The sequence below is a fragment of the Emydura macquarii genome, unplaced genomic scaffold, assembly GCF_026122565.2.
Source record: "Emydura macquarii macquarii isolate MOO-44397 ecotype Brisbane River unplaced genomic scaffold, CSIRO-AGI_Emac_v2 contig_1551, whole genome shotgun sequence".
Lineage (NCBI taxonomy): Eukaryota > Metazoa > Chordata > Testudines > Chelidae > Emydura > Emydura macquarii.
In genome coordinates this window covers 27,005,617-27,026,868 of record NW_027131688.1, presented here as the reverse complement: position 1 = coordinate 27,026,868, position 21,252 = coordinate 27,005,617, and the positions used below count along the sequence as shown (strand labels likewise).

Below are 21,252 nucleotides of genomic sequence, written 5' to 3'. Positions count from 1 at the left end.
AACTTTGAAACAGTAATGAAAAACTAGGGAATGAGCTACTTGCACGCAGCAAGAGGCGATAGTTCCAGCAACCATCACAGGCGGAAAGAAGGAACTGGGGACCCGCGGAGCCAGCAGCGCCCTTTATACCGCGATATGAGCGCGGCACTCCAGGGGGCGCCTGAGCTGGCCATGCGGGGCTTGCTAGGGAAAAAGTTCCGGGAATCTGTGCACTGGGCACGCACACACCTACATTGGAATGCATATGAGCAATCACTCGAAGATAGAACTCTGGCTCATGGATGGAATAGGGGAACGACTTGCCAATGGGGAGAGAGGGTCCCATCTGAAGTTCTTCATTGGTACCAGCAGATGATGGTACGTGGACTCTTTAGAGGTTGTGGTCGGCACCGATGTTGGTACCAGGGGACAGTTTCATGGAAGCTTTCATTTTGTATGCTTTCCTTTGTGGTTGAGAGGCTTAGGCAAACTGACACGCAAAGACTCACCTTATTTGGGAGGACTGGGAGGGATCCTTTCTCCAGGAAGGCAGCTTAGAGGGGGCTCTGTTCTTATGCTTGAAAAGAGTTCCCCTCACACTCATGAGTGGCCCCACACAGTAAGTCTTTAGATTTAACTGATCCAGCCTCTGTTCCAGAGCTCAAGCTCAGAAAGGAGCTGCTTGAGGCCTCCAGCCAATGTACTGGGGTGTCTCCCCAGCCTGGATCTTACAAGGCTTTCTCCATGAGATACTCCCTTAGTCAGAGCTCTCGTCCCCCTCAGGTCTGGAGTGGGAAAAAAACAACAAATACTGCAGTTGGCGGAAACATGAACTTCCCCAAGGCAGCAAAGACAGCACTGGTGCTTGTCACTGACCAAGAAGGAGCGGGACAGAACAGAGTTTTTGATTTCCAGAATTCTGGGCATAATCCTACTCCCAAAAGGGGAGACGAGAGAGTTCCCGATTGGGTGGGAAACAAAGCTACACTACCAATACAGAAAACTATAAAACCACTTAAAACTATATACAATTATATTTACAGAGATGAAGACAAAACTCAGTGTGAGGAAAGCTCCAGACACTAGAGGATTCTGACTCAGGCCATGCAATGCTAAGGAGGAATGGAGAAGGGGCCCGTCTAAACCTCCCTTTATACTTTTGGTGCAGAGCCCAAAAGGAGCCAGGGGTTGGAGGCAGACCAATGGACACTACTTGCAAGTTTCTGGATTCAGGTACATGGTGCATATGCATACTCACATATGGAACACACATAGGGCCAACACTTGAAGAACTCAGAGTTCTCAAATATTTTACAGTTAACTACTAGAGAAGCTGCCTCTTAAAGCACTGAATTTTGGACTGTACATAAGAGCTTTTGTAACTATTGAACTTTTAATAAGTCATTCTTTGGTTATCTCATGGCTAAGAAATATAGCTCTCAAATTACATGTGAAATGTGATTTGCTAGCTGATATTGAAATGTTCTCCCATATAAAAAGCATATTCCATGTCAAACATTATGTTACTGCAACTTGATATTGAATTTACCATTTTAAAACCACAGAAATGATGAGATTTTCTTGACAACCTTAACACTACACCTTTACACAGATACATGTTAAATTATTTCAATATATGATCACATCACAGAACATTGCACAATGGGGGTTAAACCATGAACTCCATTACCATATTATATATGACAGAAGTCTTTACCTGCAACTTTCCCAATGCCTCAATATAAAGATTTTCCTCTCTCTCTAAAGAGATGTTTCTTATTTTCAAAGACTCTTACCAATTTTGTGCAGTTTTTCACAGCAAATAAGAGCTACCACTCTCTCAGCCAGTCTTGCACAACTCATTGGAGGACCCTAGAAATATTTCACAAGATATTTTAAATCTATATTTAACAATACATATAGTTTACCAATATATTTAAATGTTATAATGGTTTCATAAACTTTGACAGAAGAGACATTAAAACTCATTACAAAACAGTTTTTTAAAAACACTATCAACTCTTATGCTGCCTATGCAGAGTGTTGAAATATAAAATTACTATTTATAGTTTAAAATATAGATATGTAGGTGTGGTTGCCAATCTGCCATAAACACTGCCTCATTCAAAGATATTCTTGCTTTGTTATTTCTCAGTGGAACCTGAGGAAATATGGCACCACAGAATTCTGGAGCACATCCCACAACTCAAATAAGCAAATGTGCATGAACATGAGGCTGCGGGAAAAGCAGCAAAAGTCTTTGTGATGTACAATGAAAGAAAGTTGTTGAGAAAACAGACTACAAATAAACAAAGCAGAAGTAGTTACAGTGTGTTACAGTAAAAACATAAAGCTGATATACTGGGTATGAATTAATGCCAATGGAAAATTCATTCACGTATATATACACATGCATAATTCACTTATATCCATCCCCATACCAAGTACTTACAACAATTGAGGCTCGAAGAGGTGAGTTAATTGGCAGGTAGAGGGTTGAGTAAAATGTATTATCAGGTAGTTCTCGGGTTTTGCACTTAGGAGCCAGATGAGTAAATGGATCACTTGGTAATCTTGCGCAGTACCTAATTTGACAATACATTTTAAAAAGCCTATCATTCTAAATCTAAAAAGCAGAATCCTATGTACAGCTCACAGGGAATCTCACATTACTGATGCAGGAAGTATGGAAGATTTTAGTCCTATTGCTTGAATTTCCCAATATTAATATTTAGTATAGTAAAATGATTTAATGTAGGCAACCAATACCCTTTTTATGAACAATACAGCAGATCACAAATTATCACAAATGTGAGTTGGAGGATTTTATGTGGCCTCTCAACTAAAGCACCTCTATAAATCTGGCCCTTTCAGAAGTAACTAAGTCTCTGCCCATTTGCTGGTGAATGATGGACTTTATTAAATGAGTTGGTGGTCTCTATTTTATATAGGTTTTTATATGGTGCATGACTGTAGTAACTCAGCACTTTCTAGCAGTGCATTTAGCAATGGGAGTACACATCAGTCATGTTTTTTTATTTTCATGTATCTGTGCAGTTCTTAGTAGACAGGCAATCCCCATCACTAATACCAACCATACTGCCATCCTTGTTGGCAGTCTCAGACAATGACAATGGATCTGGAGACAGGCTTACCCTTTCATACTCATTCAGAACAGAGCTGAAGCATAGTGGCAGAGAGCTATGGGGAAGCTTGTAGTGCCACACCCCATGCTGCCGTTGTGAAAGTCAATGGAGAACGTCAGTGCCTGAAGATGTCAAAGTGAAAGGAAAAAAAGTGAATTTGCCTCATACCTATTGATGTGTCCAATCGCAGTGTTAATTGTAACTCTTGGACTGCTATCATCTGGCCTCAACACATAGGGTGGAAAGATATCATCATCATCCACGATGGGTTCAGTTTCAGTTTCACTAGTATCAACGGACTTTGAGCATTTGTTTCTGAGGATCTTAACATTTTAAGAACAAACTGTGATGAGAAACGGTTTTTTTTAAATACTATGCTAAACAAGAAGCATGTTCCTTTGGATACATACCTTTTCAATTGCTTTGTAGGTTTTAAGATCTTCTTCAAAACTTTTAATTTTGTCTGTGTCTGCTAACATGATGTAATTTGAGATTGGTGCCCTAGCTCTTCCTTTGGACTGCACATAAGAACGGTACTCTGTGGGCAAATCAAAACGAACCACCAAATTGCATTTTGGTATGTCAACACCCTCTTCTACAATGCTAGTAGCAATAAGTAAGTTGGTCTCATGTGCTCGAAATTTTCTAAGTACCTATAAAAGTAATCAAGAAAAGAAATATCTAAGAAATCAGTTCTGTACACAACTGTTAACATTACAAAATTCATTAAAAGTAATTCAATGTAAAAAACCTTTGAAGGATGGAATCAGAATTCTAAAAACATGTTTAAAAAAATCAAAAGGATTACAATGTTCCACCAAAATAAACTACAATAGAAAAATCTTTTCAGAGACTCTTAGAGCAACAACATTTCATCAGAAAAAGGCAGTTTGGTTTCCTAGGAATTAAATCTTAAATATCAAATTATGAGGGAATCTAAAAAGATGTGGGAACTTCTAATAATGGGGGGTAGGGGAGCCTGATTATTTACAATGCTACATATTTTTTGGCTATGCTCAAGAAATGTTCTGTTCAGAAAAGCATTTCTGAAGTCAACAATTTGGGAATAACCAATCAGCATACTTGAGGTTGAAGCATCACTTTTGGAAATGACAATTTCCATAGTTGACGTTTCTGCCAATGACAAATTTAATTCCCTAGGATCAAGGAATAATTTTGGGCAATCAGCTAAAAAAAAAGTCACAACAGATATATAAAAAACAAACAAATAAGAAATCCAGACAAAAAATACCTGCAAAAATAACCAATGAACAATGTCAAACTATACTGTAAAATTCCAGAAAAGGAAGTAAAAACTAGGTTCACTTAAAAGGAAAGAACGTAAGAATTTATAACCCATTTAATGTTGGGCCCTAATTTTCAAAGTAAAAACTAATTTTCAAAGTAAAAACTAGGTTCATTTAAAAGGAAAGAATGTAAGAATTTATAACCCATTTAATGTTGGGCCCTAATTTTCAAAACAGATTCAGTTGTGAAATAGGATTAACAAAGGTTAAATTTTCAACTGTTTTTAAATTGGAAGTATTCTGAATGAGGGATATAAGGTTTCATTCTAGTTTCCCTTCAGCTAAAACACTCCTAAATACACTCCCTAATTTTGGTGCTCTTCAGCTTTTGTTTTAGGAATTTATTAAATACAACCATTGGCTTTTTAAACGAATTGGCTGTTAAATCATTAATGGACTTTAATACCTGTTACACCACATCATTATTTAACGACAACCTTGAAAAATACAGAGCAATATAATAAGTCTTGTATTAGTGAATGCTCCCACACTCCCATGTATAAAACCCAAACACTCCACACACCATTTATTGTTAAAAGGATCCTGGCCATTAATACATTATAACAAAACTTGTAATGCAAACTTAATCAGTCAGCCAGCCCAATTAATCAAAACAGATTTCAGAATGCTAGGATATTACATTTTCATAGATTTTATATCAGATTGTAAGCTATGTTTGTATTTTAAAAAGTGTTCAATTTTGTTCCTTTAATTGAATAAGCTAATGATATCAAAGTAGGTCAGCTTGCAATAAGTTAGGTGATTTTTTTTTTTTTTTTTTTTTGAGCCAAGGCTATTACTGGGATTCAGGTTATTAGATGTCTTTTAACAAAGAAGTTCAAATTCAAAACACAGTTAAAAGGTAATTTTTTAAAAAAGGTCTCAACATGAAATTCAAGACCATGAATTTTTATTCTGCAGTAAACAATGTAATTCTGAGCTTTTAATGATCAGCAATTTCCTGTTATTACAAAAGAGCTTAATATTCTAAACAGCAACCAGGAAATTCCAAGACACCTGATTTTCTGTGATACAATAATGTACCATTCTTAACCCATTTGAGGAGAATTAAATGGTTGATGATATGACAAGTCAAGAAACTGGTTATACATTTTAAGTTCTATCCAATTATATAATTTGACAACCCAATTTTTCTAAACATGTTTTTTGTAAAAGCATCTGCACCACCACCAAGTATGCAGATCCGTCAAGCCAGAATACTTCCTGAGCTTCCAGGAGTTACTGTACACAGATTTTACCTGCAAACGAAATGATTCTGAATGTAGTATTATTGTACAATTATTTTATTTAAGTTACCTCTTCTTGTTTTCTGAATTCCACTTCCATCTGTTTATTACGAGGCTGATTCTTTCCAATGCCATGTCCAGTTATAAAATTGCTGCTGATGTAAGCCAGCTCTGGATCCTGTTTGCCAGCTTCCTTTATCAACCTAAGAATATTATAAATATTTTGGAGTCAAGCATAGCTGAGAAAATGAAAGTTAATCTTTTGTTTGTAAGACCTATATTGAAAATGAAAGTTTAGTAATCAGATAGTTTGCCAAAATATATAAAAATATCATTAATATTCCCCCCCCCCCCCAAAACAGAAAGTTTATGGTTAAAACTTCCGTATGGCTAATCAAAGACAGAGTGCATACATATGGATATGCTTTAGACCTATTATAGAAAAGCCTATATTTAAAGGCCAAGATTTTCAAAAGTGACCAGTGATTTGGGGATTCCTCAATTCCTGGGTACCCAAACTGACACCTTTAAAGGGACTTACTTTTCCGAAAGTGTCAAGTATCCCCACTGGAACAAAAAGGCTCTTTTTAAGGTATGCTTACACAGGGCCTAAAAATCAGTGTAGACATTCAGGTTCGGGCTCCAGCAGATTTTTATCCCTATCTAGAGTACCAAGGGACTTCATGTTGGGCACCCTAAAACTTAGGTTTCCACATCACTAGTCATTTGGTCAAAATCTACAAAGGACGGAACCTAACAAACTAGCACCAAATTTTCATATCTGTTCTAAACATTATAAACCTTTGTACTCAAACCATTTTACACCTTCAACTGTTGTGGCGATGACAAATATAGTGAATGTGTACTGTATTATAAAAACTGTATGCACACACACACAAATATCTTGAACATGAAATGTAAGGTCCGATATCTTGCAACTGTCTTTGGAGGTAAGGGGGGACTCTCTGCACCAAGCTGTACCATCAAGGCGTAGCTCCATAAGTTAACAAAATTACAAAAAGGACACTGACTCCACAATCACAGCACAAAACAGTGCAAGGCCCTCTTGATTCTTTGCAGGTTAAATAAAGTAATATTAGATGGTGCAATATAGAGAAATTGTTTTACTGTTATGGATAATTGTGTTGGAATGTAAGGTTATTAGGTTAATGTTAAGGATAAATATCTGCATAATTTAAATATTTTCTGTTCATGTACTGTATGTTAATGACAAAAGCAAAAAGGTTCAAAAGGTTTGCTGTAAAGTTTTGAGAAATGAGACTAGAAATGTGATGTTTAGCACTCTGATTAAAAATATGGACGCATCTTTCTTAATCGAAATGTTTGCAATTAGTTGAAATTAATAAATTCCTCAATAATTAACACTGAACATGGATTATATGATTATTCATATTTAGTCATCCTTTTGCATTCATTTTTAAGTAGGTCTCTTCTTTTGCCTTTCCCTTTTTACAGGTTTAGTAGGCTAAAAGTCTGCCTGTACAAACTGTGATTTGATGAGTAAATTAAGCAACTAGCCATGTGTGTATAAATACACAATCTCTGTGTGTAATCGCAGTAATTGCTTATGCAATGCAAAGCTCCATGATGAGCCCTCTGCAGTGGGGAGCAGAACCTAGGATCTCTGGGTCTAAAAGCGTGTCTCTACTGCTGGCATTAAAACACCCAGAGGCTGTTAGTTCAAAGGCTGTTCGGACTCATCAATCTCTCTGTGGTCCAGCTACTAGAGAGGGACAGAGCTACACCTGCACAAAATTAGGGGTGCAGTTATGCATCTGATTTTTTTTGAAAGTCGCACCGTGAAAATCTTTTTCTTTGTTTCTTCTTATAAATGACATTCCAACTCTAAAACTTTACTATTGTATTACATCAATGATGGTGAAAAGTAAGAAATCTCAAATTTGGATTTCTACTGAAAGATTCCATAAAGTCTATAATGAACTTCACTTGTAGAGAAAAATACAATTAATGATATAACATTTCATAGTGCACAACTGCATAGGCAACTACTTACAGGAAAATTTATTAAGAGCTTTTCTCCTGTCTATTTTTAACCATAGACTAGTAATATTTTGTGACAGAATATATCCATTTATTCACACTCTACACAGTATTGTAATGATCTTTGTACAAAGTATGCAATGTAAGGTGTCGGTCAGTATCCTCCTGATAAAATGTGTGTGGTAACATTGTATGTGAAGTTATACAATTCCATTGTACGGTGTTAACACCACGTTCCAAACTGAGGTTGGCAGACAGGTTTGTCTCAAACAAAGGAATGCATGATTTAATTAATTTGCATTTAACCAGTAAACAGAGTCATCATCAAGCATGAAGGGAAACAAAGGTGAGGAAAAAGCATCAGGGAACATCCTTCCCCATAGACTTTTTGTCTCCGAGTACTCAGCTGGAAATGTTTTTCGAGAGGGGGACTGCAACTATTAAGAGAGAGAGATAAAACACCGAAGGGCCCCCACTCTCTTCTCCATGCCCATCACATTGACAGTATCTGAAACAACAAAGGAAGCACTCACTGGATTCTGGAGAAGGGGCCCTGACCGAAGAAGTTTGGGCAGTAATCATGTGGTGAGAAAATTGCTTTGAATTTAACATAGTTTGCTGAGTTAGGCACCAGCTGCGTTTTATCTTTATTTTTTTGTGACCATTTCTTACTTATGCCTCATTACTTGTACTCACTTAAAATCTCTCCCCTTTGTAGTTAATAAACTTGTTTTATTTGACCCAGTGTTTAAACTGAAGTGTCTGGGAAATTCCATTTGGGATGGCAAGTTGTGCGCATATTATTTCTATAAAGAAATAATGGACTTTATATAAGGTGTATTGTTCAGGAGAGGGCTGGACAGTACAGGACATATATTTCTGGGGGGGATATCTAAGACTAGGGCTGTTTTCGGATCACCCTGCAATATAATGAAGGCTGGTGAGAGCCAGAGTGTAACCAAAGTATGATCGGCAGACTACAGTTACACACAAACACTCAGGGAGTAACTTGCATGCTGGAAGGCTACTTGTGAGCGGCCCAGGTGGGAGCCCCTACAACAAAGCATTGTAAGGCACTCAATGTTGCAAGGCAGCTGTCAGAGAACTGCTCATTAGTCTGGATTATACCCTGGTTTGTTGCATACATATACTGTGGTTTTCTTCATATGGCCAAACAAATACAGTTAAAAACTAACAAAAATCTCTTAAATAGAAATTTGTTTTCCCGTTTCCATGGGGTATGCAACTAAAATTCAAATTAAAAAATACCTATGGCAATTAATAATAGCAAAAGCACAACAAGGTTACAGTGCCCCCACTTTGTGATGTCCAATACTAGGCTATTGGCTTCTGGGTGGAATTTAAGGTGTTGTTTATGACTTATAAAGCCCTAATGTTTTGGGGTCTTCCTACTTGGGAAGACTGACTTTCTCCATGTGCCCTATTGCTACAACTGCAATCAGTGGACCCCTTTGAGCTGAATCCCCCTCAGCTGAAAGAAGAAGGAGCTGGCAGTAAAGAGTCCTTTAGTCCTTGGTGTGAAACTGCTTGGATCTGCTGACTTTTCAACATTCTGTAAACCCAATCTATTCACAAATGTCTTTGGAACAATAGGACAATGGAACAGATAACCTAGGAAGGTTGTGGAAGCTCGTTCAGTGGAAGTTTGCAAAAGGAGGCTAGATAGCCATCTGTCTTGGATGGTTTAGACACAATAAATCCTGCATCCGGCAGGGGGTAGACTAGATGACCCTTTCACTTCCTTCTAACCCTGTGATTCTATGGAAAGGGAAGAGTTTGATGAAAGTTAACCTTAGAAATAGTGTGAGGGTAGGGAGGTTTATGTTGAGAATCTTTGTTCAGTGGTTGACTTTTAGAGTGAGGAATTAGATGTTCAATACTTGTTTTATACTTTAATTTCCATAACTCAAGTAAAGGTTGCCTGGAGTCTTAAGACACATGCTTTTTTGTTAATTCTTTATAAATCTAAATAATATGTACTGTAAGTTTGAAGTGTTCTAGCAGCCAGGATGTGATTTGATTTATAAATCATGTAAAAGTATACAGGTAGGGCTCTGGCTAGCAACTCAGACCAGCCCTGCATGGTGTCCCATTTTCCCTTTGGGAAACATGGTCTCCACTCCAGAGATCAAAATAATTAAAGTGTACGTTCAATTAAAAAAACACTTCATGAATGTTCTGATCCAAAACTCTGAAATCAATGGATGTTTTCGATCAGGCCCAAATTGCAAATTAATATTAAATACTGGTAGGTGCAGAACATTATGTTTCTGTCCAGAAGAAATAAAGCTATTAGCTTTGCAGCATACAAAAATAGGAAGCATTTACTGAAAACTTCATTGAATGAAAATCAGTAACTGCTGCAGGCTTTTCAACAACATGTGGGCCAAATCTTCAAATAGACATGGCTTAATTTATGCCTCTTCAGAATTCACATGTGCATCCATGGCAAAAGTTTTCATTTGTGTCTATGGATGCAAACAAGTAATTAATTTTTTAAGCGCAACAAAGTTTTACCAAATCTGGACTTTAGCCAATCTTCTTCACAGTTGGGAAAACTGTGCACAAAAAATTATGGAGGTGCCTAGTGGTGACTCCTCAGTTGTGTTCTAAAATGAGCTTAAGAGTGGGCATACATTCCTGTTTCTCTCTAAATGGAGGAGACCAGTTGGTGTGAAGTTTCAAAACATGGCTAGTTTTTATGTTCTCTGAATTTTCTATGGACTTTGTTTGCTTTCTCTTCAGAACTTTTTTTTAAAAAGGAAGTCTTTAAATTTGGTCTCTGTCTGAAACTTTTCCTTGTTGACTAAGCTCTCTTAAAAATATTGTCTGTCTACACAAAAATTGGTAGAAAAGTGGATCCTAAGGAGACCTAATGCAACAGGGAGCATTTTTGTTTGTCTTTGTTTTTAAAGACAAATTTTGGAGTTAGGATCATTTTTAACAATTATTCTCTATTTTTCCTAACTGAAAATTTATTTGGTGTGAACACAAACCTGATTGATGGGGCATCTAACCTTGAGTGGTGAATGGGGACTTGATATACAGAAGACTAACTGGAATGGAAGAAAGAGGTTGGGAGATGAGTGCAAAGAGCAGGCTCATACAAGTCACTGACTGATTGGTGGGGTAAGGAGAGAGAAGAGAGAATGAGGAGAGGGAGGGTTCATGTAAACCTGATTATTAGGGACTGGTGAATGCAAACCTAACACAGGTTAGTTGCACATAAGAGTTACTCCCCCATGGAGGTTTTTCTGCAGATTCTATCCTATAACTGAGAAAAGTTCATGCACAACTGTTGATGGATAACATTCTCTTGCTGTTCTTGCAACCCCACGGATCTGTTCTTCTCCCTAAACTTTAGAAACAATCCAGGAAATTACCACAGAAAAAACTTAGTTTGGAAGCAGCAGGGGTTGCTATAATACTTCCTGACAAATCCACAAAAGCAAGGAAATGTAAGGTTGAGCTACTTAATAGTATACAACCTAACAGTAGTATTGCTTCACAGTAGAAATCCTCTACTTCACCCACAAACACACTTTATTGTTATCACAACCATTGTACAATACAAACCATGTTCTGCATCCTTAATTTGGCCCCCAGATCACACCCTTTAAATCATCCTTCTGCATAAAAACCTTTAGTATCTTCCAACAGAACCAACTACGAATGTTGGGGAAAGTAATCTGATAAAATGATGTGAACAGAAGGGTGAAAATGGGACAGCACTAAGGCTATAGAGCAAGATCTGTGGTGTACGATAGCTGTGGAAATAGCAAGGCATGTGCTTGTAGAGGATGAGTAGAGGATATGTATTATTCGGCGGAATAACTTTTCATTTCCTTCCTTAAGAAAGTTTAATCTTGTTTAAACTTACACTTAAGTAAAAATATTTAATGCTAATATGTGATGAATGCATTAGATAAATTGTATGGGGGTATTTTTTCAGCATATTAGTGGTTTAAAAACAGTTAATTTATTTGCTGAAGTACCTCCTTCATTGTTTACTTGGGGCAATCAGTACTTACTAGTAAAGTGGTGTTTATATATTGCTAATGCAGATCACGTTTTCAGAAAAAAATCTATACCTGAACCAACTAGAGTATTGCACACATCTTCAGTATTTTTTGGCAGATGTGTCACTGGTCACCTTTTTTGTTGCTGATAAGGAACACAACAAGGGATTGACATTTTACTGAATATGTTTTGTAAACTCCAAATGTTCCAATATTGCATATATAATCTCTTCATTTACAACTATATGCTTGGGCTCCACTAAACTGGGATCACATTGATATATGGTCACAGGATAAAATTCACAGGGTATAATTTTCAGAAGCATCTAAGTGATTTAGGAGCCTAAGTCCCATTTTCAAAAAAGTGAGATATTTTTGAAAATTTTACTCAAAGCTCATATTGGTTCTTGGTCAAATGTTCCAGGTCTCGTGTTTGACTCAAACACAAAATGGAGTGGCTTTCCTGAAATACAGCATTTAGTTTCCTATATAACCCTAATACCCCTTTTCCCTCTGTCAATGTGATACATTCTTTGAGATTTTCATTTTTAAAAGCTTTACCTGTTTAGGACGACTGCGGTGTATCTCCTTTCCACAAAAATAATTCCACATAAAATATTAGTAAAGGGCGAAGGGAAATTTGTCTCTGACTTCTCTTTCTCCTCAATTTCTTCATCCTCATCATCATCTTCAGAATCACTCCAAGACACATAATTATCCTGATTCCTATTATTATACCACTCAACACTTTCAAACTGCTGCCGCTCATATGGTTTATATTTGCGCAAGATTTCAAGCAGTTTTATTACTTTCGGGGTTACAAATTTCAGATCAAGTGAGGCAGGTGAGAAGTGCTCTTCACAGAGTGCATGTATTTTCCTTAGGAAAGTGTCTGTAAACAATAAAAATTTCCTGTGCAGCTCCTCTTGCTCATGTTTGATGTACTTCTGTAGCTCTCGCACCATCATTCCAGCTACTTTATCTGCACACCAGGGTCCCAAAACAATCAACACAGCTCGACAGTCTGACAGTATCTACAATAAATGAATTCAAACCCAAGTTCAACAGGATACATTAATAATTATTCATTTTATATTGGGCTTTCATGTTTAATATGAGGATAATCCTTATTGTAAGCACAATAGCGACTGGGTTTCTTTATAAAGAAGAATCAAAAGATATGTACAGTTATTTCATTTAGAAGTCCCCCGCAAACATCATGTTAGGAGAAAATGTAAATATACTTCATCAGAAACACCAGCCATTAGAGCTGAACTCTAAATTTTATCATTTTTGTCCTTTGACCAGAAGGATTTAATTACTATTGTGTGTTCTGATGGCACTGCAATCTGGAAATCTGCCTCAAAATAATAATGCTAAAATTATAATAATTCATAATGCACTTAGTAAATGTACAGTATAATACCAGAGTCTAATGTGGAAATAGGTTTATAAACAAGGCAATCTTTTCCATAGGCACTTCTGCATCATTATCTGTTACTGATAGTTTGCCAAAAAATTCTACAAATAAGGCTATCAGGATAGCCTCTTGATTTATTATATATATTATTCAATGTATTTAACTAGATTTTATGAAGTCTGTCCTATCAAAGGAAACCATTTTAATTAAAGTAATGAAATGAAAACTATATTTTAAAGAGAGAAAAGAATAGTGTGAACAAACAAAATACATTTCATTTAAATTAATTTAAACAGGGATTAGTGTAGCAGTACTCAGCCTGCTGGAAAGGCACCTCTGTCATTGAACCAAGCAGCCAAATGCCACACAAACATTATAGTGTGAAATCCTGACATTGTGTTGCGATGTTGCTATATCACTAAACAAGACCCATGATCCACCACATCCTGATGCAATATTACAGTGGAAGCATCACCCTACAGTTAAAATTTTGCACTGAGATTTTTTGTGGGTCAACAAACTCCAGTTGAAAACACTATCCTTCTCTCTCCTGCTTCTTCTCTGCCTCTCCATCCCTAACTGCTCAAAGGAACTGGGAACAGTCTTGGCAATTCTTGTGTGACTCTGCATTTCCTTCTCTATAAGCTTGTTAGGAAGGTAATGTTGGCAATGCTCTTGGGACTACAGAGACCCAAGGAATGTGGCAGCTGAAAGAAGCAGAAGAGCCTGAAGCAGAGTATTTGACTGAAACTTTATTTCATTTTGTGACACCTATTGGGGATAATTTTTCAGTATACTTCCTGAAGCATTATTTCCTTTTTCTGTTTGTTTAATTATTTAACAAATAAGCAATAAAATAATTATGCAAAATAAAGAAAATATATGATACACAAATCTGACAAAATTCTAAAGTAGCAGTGTTAAGGGGTGAAATCCTGGCCACATTCACATCAGTGGGCGTTTCACTATTGACTTCAATGAAACCACAATTTCATCCAGGGTTTCAATGAAAACTTCACAATCAGGTCAGAGGAATTTAAGATTAATTTTGTTAATATATTTTAGGTTGGCTGAACTAAAATAAAAGTTTCTGTAATTAACAGGGGAAGCAATGAACAAGCAATGATAAAGGTCTAAGTATGTGTTTTATATCTGACAATGTCCTTACCTGTTTAGAAATTAACGTCGAGTCCCTCTCTTTTGAAAGTACAGATATGTTGCAGTCATTTAGAAAGTTAAGTGCTTCATCCAATTCTTTTAACAATCTTTCATACAGCCCGCTTTTGTCGGTATATGGTCCACAATCTACCACAATCTCACATGGCTGAGAAGTATATCTTCATTGAGAGAAACAAAAGATTTGGTCAACCATAGCTGTTGAAAGTCAGAATTGTTTTCAGCTGCTAAGGCTATACATTAAGCAGGAAGGACAGCCATAACCAGTTTGTGAACTTTTTATTTTTATTTTATTTTTTGGTAATAATAAACAGAAAAACAGAAAACAAATGAATACACAGTTTATGATATCATATAGTACATCAGAAATAGCACACATTTTTAATACCTTAAAAGTTAGCATCTCTCAAAAAGACTACATAAGTATAATTCATACACTATGCAGGAGCCAAACACATATATTTAAACTTTTCATGAGAGAGTGTCAGAGCCATGTAGGAAATGGAGGTTATTTCCCTGTAACTGAAAGTTCTTCGAGATGTGTGGTCCCTATCTGTATTCCACACGTGGATACACGTCTGCCATGTGGCTGAGTCTTGAGATTCTCAACAAGCAGTGTCTATTGCCCTGCACATGTGCAATTCCTTTCTCGTGCTCCAGACTGAGGGCATAAGAGGCAGTGAGGGCCAAAGCCTCTCCAGTTCCTCCTAACTGTGAAGCCAACGGGATCCAAAGCAGGCGGGCAGTGAACTACAGCTAGACACAACTCATCTTGAACAACTTTCAGTTGCAGGTAAGTAATCTCCATTTCTTCTTCAAGCGTTAGTCCCTATGTGTATTCCACGTGTGGGTGACTAACAAGCAGTATTCAAACTGGAGAGGGGGTTCGAGAAAGCTGGCAGTAAAGATGCCTGAAGTCCCCACTGCTGCCTCTGAAGCCGAGGCCTGAACTAGCACATAATGTTTTGTGAAGGTGGGAATGGAACTCCAGATAGCTGCTCTGTATATATCCAGTATCAGTACTTCCCGCAGAAATGCTGCAGAAGCAGCTTGTGCCCTCGTGGAGTGTTCCCTTACTCCATCCAGGTGAGGGATATGCTAGTAGCATGTGATGATGCAACCAGAAATCCATTTAGAGATTCTCTGAGAAAACATTGCTTGTCCTTGCATCCTTTCTGCTATAGAGAGAAATAGTCTTAGTGATTTTCTCATTGGTTTGGTCCTTTGCAGATAGAATGTCAGGGCACATCTGACATCCAAGGAATGAAGCCTTTTCTCTTCAAAAGGAAGTATGAGGTTCTGGGAAGAAAACAGGTAAGTGGATTGGTAGGTTGACACGAAATTCAGACATTACCTTACAGAGGAATTTAGGATGAGGTGAAGGGAGACCTTCTCCTTGTGAAAAACTGTATATGATGGAGCTGCAATGAGTGCTCCCCATCTTCCTCACTCTTCTGACTGAAGTAATAACTAAAAATGCAACTTTCCCAGAAAGGTGGAATATAGAACACACTGCTAAAAGGTTCAAATCATGATCTGGTGAGTACTGACAGGACAAGAAAGAGGTCCCATTGAGGTAAGGCTGGACCACTAATGGAAAGGCCCTTTACAAATCTCACTATTGTTAGGTGAGTAAAAAGGGAACATCCATTTACTGGAGGAAGGAAAACACTGATTACTGCGAGATGGACTCACAGTGAGCTAATGGAAAGACCAGGAGCTCTTCAATAACAGAAGATAATCTAAAATGACTGAAATATCCATAGAGTCTGCAGAAGACTGACTGACTGAGCTGAGCCCAGGTAGAGAAGCATCTCCATTCAGCTATGTAGCAGTTCCCACTTGATTCTTTCCTACTTTAAAGAACATAAGAATATAAAAATAGCCCTACTGGGTCAGGCCAATAGTCCATCTAGCCCAGTATCCTGTCTTCCAACAGAGGCCAGTGCCAGATACTTAAGAGGAAATGAACAGAACAGGGCATTTATCGCGTGATCTACCCCCTTTCATATAGTCCCAGATTCCATCAGTCAGAGGTTTAGGGTCACCCGGAGCATGGGGTTGTGTCCCTGATCATTGTGACTAATAGCCATTGATGGACTTCTCCTCCATGAACTTATCTAATTCTTTTTTGAGCCTACTTACACTTCTGGCCTTCACAACATCCGCTAGCAATAAGTTCCACAAGTTGACTATGTGTTGTATGAAGTAGTACTTTCTTGTGTTTGTTTTAAACACGCTGCCTATTAATTTCATCGGCTGATCCTTGGTTCTTGTGTTATGTGAAGGGGTATATAAAACTTCCTTATTCATTTTCTCCATACCATTTATAATTTTATAGACCACTATCATAACCCCCCTTATCTGCCTTTTTTCCTAAGCTGAACAGTCCGTCTTTTTAATCTCTCCTCATAGGGAAGCTGTCCAATATCTTTAATTGTTTTTTTGCACTCCTCTGTACTTTTTCCAATTCAAATATATCTTTTTTGAGGCAGGGTAACCAGACCTGCACGTAGTATTCAAGATGTGGGAGTACCATGGATTTATATAGTGCCATTATATTTTCTGTCTTATTTTCTCTTTCCCAATGGTGCCTAACATTTTTAGCTCCGACTGCCGCTGCACATTGAGCAGATGTTTTCTGAGAACCGTCTAGGATGACTCCAAGATCTCTTTCTTGAGTGATAATAGTTAATTTACAACCCATCATTTTGTATGTTTAACTGGGATTATGTTTTCCAAAGTGCATTACTTTGCACTTATCAAAACTGAATGTCATCTGTCATTTTCTTGCTCAGCCACCCAGTTTAGTGAAACCCATTTGTAAAAGACAGTTACCTTGTAATTGTTGTTTTCGAGATGTGTTGCTCATGTCCATTCCCCACTGTAGGTGCATTCGCACCCCTGTGCACGGTTACCGGAATTTTTTTTTCCCTTAGCGGTACCCACAGGGCCAGCTTCGGCACCCCCTGCAGCACTGCACACATGCTGCGGTACATAAGGTGCTACCGGCCCTACACCCCTTCAGTTCCTTCTTGCTGTCAACTCTGACAGCGGGGACGGGTCATGGAATGGACATGAGCAACACATCTCGAAGAACAACAGTTGCAAGGTGAGTAACTGTCTTTTCTGTCTTCGAGTGCTTGCTGGATTCCTACGATTCCATTGTAGGTGACTCACAATCAGTACCTTGGAGGCGGGTTCGGAGTTCATAGATGAGCTGACTGCAGCACTGCCCAGCTGAAGCTGGTGTCGTCCCTTGCCTGCTGAACGATGGCATAGTGGTATGTAAAGGTGTGTACCAACAACCATGTAATGGCTTTGCATATGTCCTGAATAGGCACTTGCGCCAGAAACATCACAGAAGAAGCCTGCGCTCTAGTAGAGAATGAGCTGTGACATTTCCCAGAAGGGGAACCTTCGCCTATTCGTAGCAGAACTTAATGCAGGAGGTTATCCACGAGGAGTTCCGCTGTGAAGAGACAGGTAAAGCCCTACATCCCGTCCACCACCGCCACAAACAGCTGCATGGACTTACGGAATGGCTTCGTCCTGTCGATGTAAAAGGCCAGGGCTCTGCACATGTCCAGCGTGTGCCACTTCCATTCTTCCTCTGAAGCACGCGGCTTCAGGAAGAATACTGGCAGGAAGATGTCCTGGCTGGTGTGGAACTGTGACACCACCTCGGGGAAAAAGGATCAGTGGGGCCTCAGCGGGACCTTGTCCCTATAAAAAACCGTGTAAGGCGTTTCTGAGGTAAATGTCCTAATCTAAGATACAAGCCGAGGTGATGGCAATGAGGAAGGCTACCTTCCATGATAGCAACAAAAGGGAGCAGGTAGCCAAAGACTCAAACGGTGCCCCCGTGAGCCTGGAGAGGACTAAGTTTAGGGGTACCCAGGGGGATAATGGATCCCTAATCTGGGGGTAAAGTCCATCTATACCCTTTAGAAACCTAATCACCATGGTGTGAGAGAAGACCGACCTCCCTTGAATCAGAGGATGGAAGGCTGAAATGGCAGCCAGATGCACTTTCAATGAGGCAATGGTGAGGCCCTAGAGTTTAAGGTACAGCAGGTAGTCCAACACCGCCTGGATTGATGCTCTGTGGGGCGAGGCCACCTGGGCTGCAGCCCAGCATGTGAATCTCTTCATTTGGCTAAATATGATACCCTGGTGAAAGATTTCCTGCTACCCATTAGTATAGCCTGTACCAGAAACGAGCAAGCCCATTCCTCCCGGCTCAACCACTCAGCCTCCACACTGTCAAGTGCAGGGACTCCTGGTCCAGGTGCAGCAGTTGTCCCTGATCCTGGGAAAGCAGGCTGTGTCAACGCGGCAGCTCCAGAGGGGAAGCAACGGACAGTTCCAGGAGTGTCATGAACAGTGCTGCCTGGGCCATATGGGTGCTATAAGAATGACACTCACCTTGTCTCTTTTGGTTTTTAGCAGGACCCTGTGAATCAACGGAATGGGAGGGAAGGCATATAGAAGCCTCCCTGACCACGAAAGTAGGAAGGCGTCTGACAGCGCTCCCTCATCGAACCCGCGAGTAGAACAAAACTGACTGAACTTCTTGTTGACTTTGGAGGTGAAGAGTTCCACTTAGGGAAACCCCCCACCTCTGGAAAATCATATCGGCTACCGACGGGTGGAGAGACCACTCCTGGCAAGGTAAGAATGTCCTGCTGAGACGGTCCCCTGTGGCATTTTTGATAACAGGGAGGTCTGAAGCCACCAGGTGAATATCATGCCGTCACCAGGTTCCACAGACTCTCGGCCTCTTGACACAGGTCCAGGGAGCACAGGTCCGGGGAGCGGACCCCACCCTGCCTGTTGATAGAATACATTGCAGCAGTGTTGTCCATCTGAACCTGGACCATCATGCCTCTCAGGAAGGGGAGGAACACTCTGCACGCCAAGGTGATCGTCCTGAGCTCCCTGATAGTTATGTGCACTCCCTGGTCTTCCCTCGACCAGGTCCCCTGAGTGCTGTGGCCCGAGCTGATATGCACCTCTCACCCCAGGTCCAATGCGTCAGAAACCAGGGTCATCGAGGGGGCTAGCTCTGCAAAGGGGATGCCTTCCACCCCATCTAAGTGGTGCCTGCTCAGAGCGTACGAGGCCAGCCATAGCTTGAGTGACCTGAGTCCCAGACGTGCGTGACGCAGCACTTAAGTACAGACTGCCATATGTCCCAACAGCTGCAGGCAAGTTCATGCCATTGTAAAGGGAGAGACTCACAGGCCCATGATTAGGTTCCACATGGTCTCGAATTGAGTCCACAGCAGGAACGCCCTTGCCCGCACAGAATAAAGAATGGCCCCAATGAATTCTATTCTCTGCACTGGCATCAGTATGGATTTTTCACCAGCAGGCCCAGACAGTGACAAGTGGCCCAGAACTAAGTCCAGACTGGTTTGGACCTGGGCCCGCAACTTGTCTCTGATCAGCCAGTCATCTAGATACTTGTAAATCTGAACCTCTTGGTGCCTGAGATACACAGTCACCACTGTGATGCATTTTGTAAATACCCTTGGGGCAGACGACAGGCCAAATGGGAGGGCCGTAAACTGGTAGTGGGAACCTCCCACCACAAACTGGAGGAAATGCCTGTGTCTGGGGAATATTGAGATATGAAAACATGCGTCCTTCAGGTCGAGGGTGGCATACCAGTCTCCTGGACCCAAAGAGGGGATGATAGAGGCTAGGGAGACCATGCGGAACTTCAACTTTTTAATGTACCTGTTTAGCCCCTGCAGATCCTAGATAGGCCTGAGGCCCCCCCTTCACTTTGGGAATGAGGAAGTAGCAGGAATAAAAGCCTCGTCCTCTCATGTCCGCCAGAACTTCCTCCGCAGCTCCCAGTGCGAGAAGATTCTCTACCTCTTGCATAAGAAGTTGCTCGTGAGAGGGGTCCCTGAAGAGGGACGGGGACGGAAGAGTATACTGGGGGGGAGGGGGAAGAAAACTGCAGGGTATAGCCTGCTGCAATGGTCCCTAGAACCCAACGGTCTGAAGCTATATGGGTCCATGCTGGGAGGAAAGGAGCAAGCTGGTTTTGGAATGGCTAGGAAGCAGGATCCTGGTGCGAGACTGGAAGGCCATCCTCGGGCACATCATCAAAACGATTGGCGCTGGCCACTAGATTGCTTGGAGTGGGTCAGCTGATTTGCCGAGGAGGAAGACAGGCCCAACTTATACCATCTAAAATTTCTCTGTTGTCTCTCCTCTGGTAGGTCCCAAAACAGTGGGCCTGGTATCTTGGCTTCTGCTGCAGGCAAGGACTGCCTCCTTGAAGCCTATGGCATGCAAATGCCCAATGAGCACAAGATGGCCCTAGAGTCCTTTAACCCGTGGAGTTTGATGTTGGTCTGATCTGAGAAGAGTGCACTTCCATCGAACGGCAGGTCCTGTATGGACTGTTGCACCTCCTGGGACAGACCAGCCGACTGTAAACTATGAGCATGGAGATCGCAGAGGCCATTGATCTCACCGCTGAGCCAGCCACATCCGACTCTGCCTGTGAGACAGCCCTGTCCACCGTCTTGCCCTCCTCAAGGAGGGTAGTCAAGTCTGGTGCCTGCTCCTGGGACAGAGCCTGACTGAAACATTTCAGGGAATCCCAGAGGCTATAATTATACCTCCCTAGCAGCACCTGCTGATTTGCAATTCTGAATTGCAGGCTTGCCATAGAATATATTTTTATCCAAAACAAATCCAATTTTTTATTGTCTTTGTTTTTGGGGGTTGTACCAGGTTGTCTCTGCCTGTCCCATTCGTTGGTAGCTGCCACTACCAGGAACCCAGGGAAGGGTGTGTAAACAAGTACTCAAACCGCTTAGCGGGGACATAGTACTTCTCTGCCCTTTTGGAGGTTGGTGGCAAGGAGGATGGCGTCTGTCACAGGTATTT

At 40.3% G+C, this 21,252-nt stretch overlaps 1 protein-coding gene across 4 annotated transcripts in view; it reads right to left on the bottom strand.

Annotated features, from left to right (window-relative positions):
* DICER1 (dicer 1, ribonuclease III) overlaps positions 1 to 21,252 on the bottom strand; it is a 119,046-nt gene that overhangs the window by 44,642 nt on the left and 53,152 nt on the right. For all 4 annotated transcript variants that reach the window (XM_067555112.1, XM_067555111.1, XM_067555113.1 and 1 more), the window contains 7 exons: positions 14,330 to 14,498; positions 12,303 to 12,775; positions 5,750 to 5,882; positions 3,536 to 3,778; positions 3,294 to 3,448; positions 2,432 to 2,564; positions 1,776 to 1,851 (listed from right to left, as the gene is read on the bottom strand). In XM_067555112.1, coding sequence (XP_067411213.1) covers positions 1,776 to 1,851; positions 2,432 to 2,564; positions 3,294 to 3,448; positions 3,536 to 3,778; positions 5,750 to 5,882; positions 12,303 to 12,775; positions 14,330 to 14,498 — 1,382 coding nt within the window. The remainder of the gene's footprint in view (positions 1 to 1,775; positions 1,852 to 2,431; positions 2,565 to 3,293; positions 3,449 to 3,535; positions 3,779 to 5,749; positions 5,883 to 12,302; positions 12,776 to 14,329; positions 14,499 to 21,252) is intronic.